General features: G+C 33.5%; 2 protein-coding genes across 2 annotated transcripts in view; both read right to left on the reverse strand.

Annotated features, from left to right (window-relative positions):
• The window catches only part of LOC127865638 (adhesive plaque matrix protein 2-like), a 108,268-nt gene that overhangs the window by 38,550 nt on the left and 62,218 nt on the right, over positions 1-7,500 (reverse strand). The gene's annotated exons all lie outside the window — the stretch shown is intronic.
• The window catches only part of LOC127865639 (neurogenic locus Notch protein-like), a 17,932-nt gene continuing 15,260 nt past the window's right edge, over positions 4,829-7,500 (reverse strand). The window contains exons 6-7 of the mRNA XM_052405552.1: positions 6,159-6,317; positions 4,829-5,047 (exon numbers count right to left, since the gene is read on the reverse strand). Of these exons, the coding sequence (XP_052261512.1) occupies positions 4,911-5,047; positions 6,159-6,317 (296 nt within the window). The 3' untranslated portion in view covers positions 4,829-4,910. The remainder of the gene's footprint in view (positions 5,048-6,158; positions 6,318-7,500) is intronic.

Genomic DNA, 7,500 nt, shown 5'->3' on the forward strand with positions numbered 1-7,500 from the left:
CAAAGGTGTTTAGAATATGTTCTGTTATGATACAATTAAAGAATTTAAGTACCGCCATTACATCGATTTTTCATTATGTCACGAGCATGTAAGCAGCTGTAATTCAAGTACAGCCAGGCTAAACGTGACAGACTATTCCTACTTGTAAAGTTGCGTAAATAAATACATATAAAAGCATTTTAAAATACAAGTGTTAACATATTCAAAAAGTTCGCTCTGGCGTAGTGGATATGGCGCCGCCCAGCGATCGGGAGGTCACGGGTTCGATCTCCACTGTGGGGATCTATAGATCTCCCATAAAGACACCAAGTACTGGTTATAGGCCCAGAAAACGGACTCGAGACCGTTTCAATCAGCCTGAGGCTTTCGATGCAATCGAGCTAAAGTAAATAGGCTTAAACTAACTAAATTAATACTCAATGTCTTATACATTATTGAAATCGTGTTTTAAATTCCAAGTACAGATGAATAATTTCTTCCTGATCTCTGTATCTGTATCATGTTAACACAAGTTGTGTTACTATATGAGTTAATTATAAATTAACCATTATTTACACATATTAAAGTATACTTTTGCACAATTGAACTGTTATGTATGAAATATGTTAGTCTGAATATCAATCCGTAGGTAAGCTATATTTAATGATCAGTGTGAACTATTTCGGGCCCGATTACTTTCATTTACACATGATGCACTAAACGTAATTCGTAACATTAAGTTTTTTATATATGTATAATAATACGATATGATTGATAAATGTATTGACCATCGAAAATTCTCAAATGCAGCATGGTTATGTCATTGTTGCTAACGTGGGCACTCTTGCTAGTGAAGCTGGAACTTAATTTTGTGCGGTGAAATTTATAATTATTTTGTTCAATTTTCGAGCAAGGATACATCATTGAAAATGTCTATGCCAAAAGATGTATTTTTTAACTGCCATTTTTTTTTAAATGTCTAATGACTACACACTGATATTTTTCTAGTATTCTGAAGGGTAACACAACACTTTTGTGCTGGTATTTTCTATATTCCACGCATTTAACCTAATTTGCCATCATGGATGCATTTATGTGGAATTCATGGGTAAATTTTACCAAATAAGTTTTTCTCTATCAAAAGTTAAGTTTATCTGGAGTGAAATTTGCTTAACAATTGCTGTGACGAAAAATGAGGGAGAGTGATGCGTGTTGGTATTTTTTTTCTATTGTAATTGTATTCTGGTGTTCTGCATCCAATATCAAAGTTTTAGAAAAATGAAATGAATAATTAACATTTCACATGCATTCAAAATTACCAACCTTCATCATGGTTTGTGTTTCAACGTTCACGCACATGCCGTATACTGGATGGAAAGATCGAAACTAGCAAAATTGTCAATTGATGTTATTGCCTGTAATTAACATTTAAATACAGTCAAAATGATCAACACTCGTTACAAATTATATTTGCAAATTACACAACGAAAGTAACGCTATGGCTAACCTTTATTAAGTATGAATTGAAAAAGCGTGAAACGAAAAACATCATGAACATGATCAAATTAGTTTGTTTTTTTTCGCCTGGAATCACATTCGTTTTATTCTGACACGTTGCGCCGTTTTAGGCAATTTATATATGACATGGAATAAGAGCAGATCAATGTTTTTACAATAGACGCATTATCAACGTCCCTAACAGTTATAAAGCGCATGTCAGGCTAAAATTCCATATTGTGTTGTTTGTACTACGTCACCAATATATGCGTACTTTACGAAAGAAGCCGAGGAACATCGGCGATAGCGAAAATGTACGGAAATTGCAAAGTTGTCAACATTTCTTTAAATTATGAAACGGGTATATCTTCCATAATTCTTGACAACGTTGCATCTAAGCTGTGTTATTATCTTTTTTATGGAAGAGTAACTTAAATCCGGTAAAAAGTAGACCAGTTTATATGCATAATAATTGGATTTGTCACCTTTTACGAGCCTCTAAGTAACAATTTGTTTTAGTCATTAAGTAGTTGATGACCCAGCACCACCAAGTACGTACCATTCTATGCAAATGATATATGCAAAACATGCTGTCGCATTGTTCAATCTATTTATTTTTTTTTTGGTTTGTATTTAACATTTGTTAATTTGATTGCGTTATTATCCTTTCCAAAAGTTCGTTTTACAGCTTCGATTACTTTATGTTTGTGTTCAATGTTATTATACAGTTTATATATGTAAGTTCCATAAAATTGAAATCTTTAAGATTTAATTTCCAATGGACATAGGACAAGATTTATTTCTTTATAAAAATATGAGAAGACATCCCAAACGGATTGTAAACAAAATCTATACCTCCCAACTTAAAGGTAGACATATCTATGGCATTATTTCGGTCGTCAAATGATAAAACGACTCTAGAACTAGACTTAATAGTGAATGCGCATGATTATTTCAACTTGTCCGTAGCTTCAACATGATATTTAATACACTATTCTTTTATCGTATCGTAGAACCACAATTGGTTCAGTAATGACACTTAAGTGTATCAATACGTTTTATTGAATCGGAAGTAAAATGTGTTAACGTTGCGTCAGTATTCACGTATCGTCCGTTTTGCGTTTGTAGTAGCAGTGGACTGTGTGGCACTTACCATAATTGTAGTAATGCTTACTTCAGGTTCAGTTCGTTCTTTTAAAAGCATTTGAAATGAAAATGATATTGCATGTGCCATATTATGACAACCAAAGTATAATTTAAAAATGTGCGGATTGGCAACATAATAGAAAAGAAAGACATAAACACAGATCAGCTTTTTTTTTACAATATCGGTCACAATGTATCGTTTTCTTTTAGGCAAAAACCCCATAATAAATGAAATATGTCGATCTTGTTTAAAACGCTTTTGATTTCACCCAATTTTGGCTCACAATTGACAGTGAAGACATTTTAAATTACAGTTAGCCATGGGATCTATAACTATTACATATCAAGTCGATAGCGTTCATAAAATGGCATTATGTCGCCTTGAATTGGCATCAAAGTGTTGGGAAACATCATTTGCGCACAAACACACTTAAAAGAAGGTATGCCCATATTATATTTAGTTCGGAAGGGTGTTGTTCTTGATGGCATATAATTGTATAGATGTATGACGTTATCTTGACAAAACTGATTGTAGTGTGGACGTTTATAATTTATCTTATACAGTCGAAACTGACCTAACGGCCACCTGAATTTACCGGTCACTTGCAGACAACGGCCAGTCTGGAATCCCCTCGACGAAAAACACTATATATTACACTTGAATTTAACGGCCACCTGACCATAACGGCCAACGGCCACTATATTCCACTCCGAAATTCATGTTTGACCTGAAATCAACGGTCACGCGTCAGTCGTCTCGAGTCGCGAAAATTAAAAACACAGCACATTATTTGTCCGTCTATTTTGCGTTTAAAGCGTCTGAAAGCGGTCGTTGTCTATGATATTATAAAAGCGGCCCGCTGCGAGTAAACAAATTATAAGGTGTTGAGAAGGTTTCTTTTCCGGGGTAATTGTGGGGGTATCTTCTTACGAATATATGTCAGAGTTTATGACTTGTTGAAAGTAATTATCGCTAAATTAAATGACCGCTATTTCTTTGAATTAGATGTAGTTCTAACGTTATCGGGTAGCTCAAATGCGCATACAAAGTTAAGACTCGGGAGCGAGCATATCATTATAAATACTGTTCGCATTTCAAACGAGACAATACTTGCATCATCCATATTTATCAGTTAATACACAAACTCAAGCCTCATGATTCATGCCTATGAAACTACTGCATTATAATCTTAAACATAAACCCGCGTTGTATCATGGGTAATTAAAAGTTGAATACTATTTCTCAAATCTTCAATTATAATTTCCACATTATTTCCCTTTGATGAATTTATATTCGCAAGATATGGTTTCGTTGGTCATATTTATTGTACAAATATCTAAGGCTGTCCCATAATAGTTATATCTTTATTGTATAATGCAAAAAGTGTACGTTGTTGAAATAATTGTAATTCCATACACATTATCGTCAATGCACACATGTTTCGCTAAAACATGCATCTATATACCAGAGCTCGTTGACGAAACATTTCTATACATTAAACTCATTTGCTTTATTACAATCAATCTTGTCATTTAAGTATTTACTTGTTCACAAATGGATCGCCATTCTCGAATGAATTGTAGGTATAAACATATATTCTTGTGTGATTACTTGTTTTGAAGGGACTGTCAACCACGAATGACGAAAAAAGAAAAGTTCAAAAATACCGTATTTTTTACAATTATTAGTTTATATTGATTAAAATATCACGACTCGTATATTACATTACTTGAAAAAAGTTCATATTTTCAGTATATTCGGTAATAAAATTTTGCGATGTGAAATAGAAAGTACATCGCGAAAATAGGTGACAGAACGATATACACACTATAAATAACGCAAGTAGATTGATCATTTTATATATAAAGTATATACAATTCACTACACATGCACAATTTGCATTCCTGGGTTCAACACGAGACGATAATGATCAATCTACATGCGTTATTTATAGTTAACTGGTAGTTACCTAGTAGACATACACAGTAAAACGTATTACCAAATATACTGACAATATGAAAACTTAACAACTTTTTTCAAGTCATGTAATATACCAGTCGTGATATTTGAATCAATATAAACTAATAATTGTAAAAAATACGGTATTTTACAACTTTTCTTTTTTTCGTCGTCGTGGTTTACAGTCCCTTTAAAATTTCACCGACATGAGAACTGAGTACATAATTCATGTTCCAAATGTTTAACCTGTGTTATGATATTCTTTATTTGTTATTAACAAAGAAAGGGAGGATAAATTTCTGTTCTGTCGGACGTTGCGATGGTTCCCTTAGCCTATCAACGGGTTTAGGCAACATCCACATTTCGTAGGACAATACTTCGCCTCCTGCGGGTCCGGACAGATGACTTTTAGCACATTAGGAATGGAGCAGGCCGAGTTGTCGAGGCATCTATGTAATGTGATGTCTGTGAAGGAAATGGCTCTGACTATTAAATCGAACACATACATCTGTTAGTAATAGACAAATATTAAAAATGATATATGACACTGTGTTGTGACTCTTTAACTATAAGGGTAGTCCGTTTATCGCCGTAGTTAGTACAGTCGTTTCTCTCTTCAATAACCCGGGCTCCAGCCTCGATCCCGGGTAATGTTAGTTGTATTGTGATCAAGATACCGTACATATGTGTTTTTCCCAGTATTCAGGTTTTCACGGGATACAAGACAAGTATAACGTTTAATACACCACTGACAGTAAATAATAATTGGCTGGAAACAGTATTAAAAAATCTACTCAACCTTTGTAATTTTAATAAGTTATTTAGGTAGGCGTGCTGGGGCACTCTCTCGCTCGTAATATATAACAGTTTTTTTTGTCATTTTCAAAACTTTGCACCAGTTATTTTAACAAGTATATAGAACAGAAAATACCTAAACATAATATTCAATTTATCCAACATCAGTGGATGTAACGTAAAGAAAGTACACATTTTAATCAAGGTGAGCCTTTAATCCTTTAACATTAAAAAGAGACGAAGATTTAAAGACAATATAATACATCTAATATACATATTGTATTTTAGATAGACTTGGACTTAATAAACATTTATATAATTCATAATATTTATAATGTGTGGAAATATTGTTTAGAATAACATATATGCATTCTACACTAATTATGTTCAAAAGAGAGGCAATGAGGATCCCACAAACATGAATGTCTGCTCAGTAGTAATGCAAACTTATGACTTAAAGAGTGATTGACACTGCTAGTATATTAAAGTCAAGTAATCAAGAAGAGTAGCCTCCCTTAATAACTATCTAAGTTTGTGGATGTGTACTAGTGTTTGTATAATCTCTTTGGTGCCTAGTGTTGACATTTGAATTGAGATCTACTTTTGACATACATCCACTCTGACTGTACAATGGTAGCAATACTAAATTCTATAAAACTATTCATTGATGTAGCATGAGTACACTTCAATGCATACTATAGGGAAATGGTTTTGTTTCAGCTTGTTTAGCCGTTCTTTGTTAAAGCATATATACACGTAGATTTTGATGAATGTTGCGTACTGAACTCAGAGCAATCCGATTGTGGCGGTGTCGGCGTGGGTACAGGCGACGATGTGCTAGCTGCTTCTGTGGTCGATGGGTGAGTTGTTCTGGATGTACTTGGCTCTTTTGTGGTCGGTGGATCAGTTGGCCTGGTAGTGGATTGAGTGGTGTGTGGAGCTGAAAAAGTTTGTAACTTTTTTCGAAGATGCAAGGTTGAATACGAATGCGTTCGTCAAATGCCACACAAATTAACATGAGCACACGTTTACCATGTGGTAAAGGTAAAACAGATCAATAATTGACAATTCGTGTCTGGCTTACATCTTAGGAGCCAGTAAACCTCTTATAACACGTTTTATTTAATTTATTGAGTTATTTTGAGTTATTTGCTGATTGGAAAAAATACTACCTCTTGGATAAACACCGACTTAGCAGAACGTTGACTGACGAATTAAAATATTTCATTATTTTGCCGTAAGTCCCAAAAACAATATGATATTGTATGCAATTTCACTGTTGAAAAAAATCTTACCATAAGATGAAATTTCGAGATGTCTAAAGTTTTTTTAAGTTATATAAGATGCAACAATTTGTTTAATGTTTGTATTGTTTTAGTTACAATTTCTCTCATCACGTGGATTACTTATATGACATTAAAACCGCACTGACACACTTTCACACACTTATTTCAACATGTCATGTCTTGTAAGTTGTTGATAATTATTTGTTTTTTGTTTAAAGTTGAACTAATTATTTTCCATGCTAAAATATCTAACAATTTAAAAGGAAACATATTTATATTTCTGTCAACATGCCCCTTAATGTAGCTAAATATTTCTACGTATCAACAAGACGCTCTATTACGTGCAAAATTTGGGTCCGTTTTCGAATTATTGCATTTTGATTTGTTCAACAGCGTAAATATCATATTATAATATCCGAGCACTATTTAATTATTATGGTACCTGTTCTTAAAGAAGTAAAGGCAAGACATCTTCATCATCTCATATAGTATTAACGTGTTTTTCAATAAACGACCGTTTTGTTCCATATAGTAATGAAAATCAAGTTCAAAAATCATGAATTGGGAAAGTGATGATGTTTTTTCGGCTGTTTATGCTTATACTCAGCTTTGTTGTATAATTTTAACGTTTGTTCAAATGGACACTCAGTCTGATGTGTTTAAGCTATTCTAATCAGGAGCTAGTGCAGGAGCTAATGCATAAAATGCAGCTATTGTTTATTGAAACGTTCTTGTTTGCGAGTACACACCAACAAAAAGAATATACTGGCCGTTACGTAGTTTTACTAGAAACAAGACCATTCCCATTTCAGATCTTCATTTTCGGTCGTTTAAAAC

The sequence above is a fragment of the Dreissena polymorpha genome, chromosome 2 (genome assembly GCF_020536995.1).
Source record: "Dreissena polymorpha isolate Duluth1 chromosome 2, UMN_Dpol_1.0, whole genome shotgun sequence".
NCBI classification, from domain to species: domain Eukaryota; kingdom Metazoa; phylum Mollusca; class Bivalvia; order Myida; family Dreissenidae; genus Dreissena; species Dreissena polymorpha.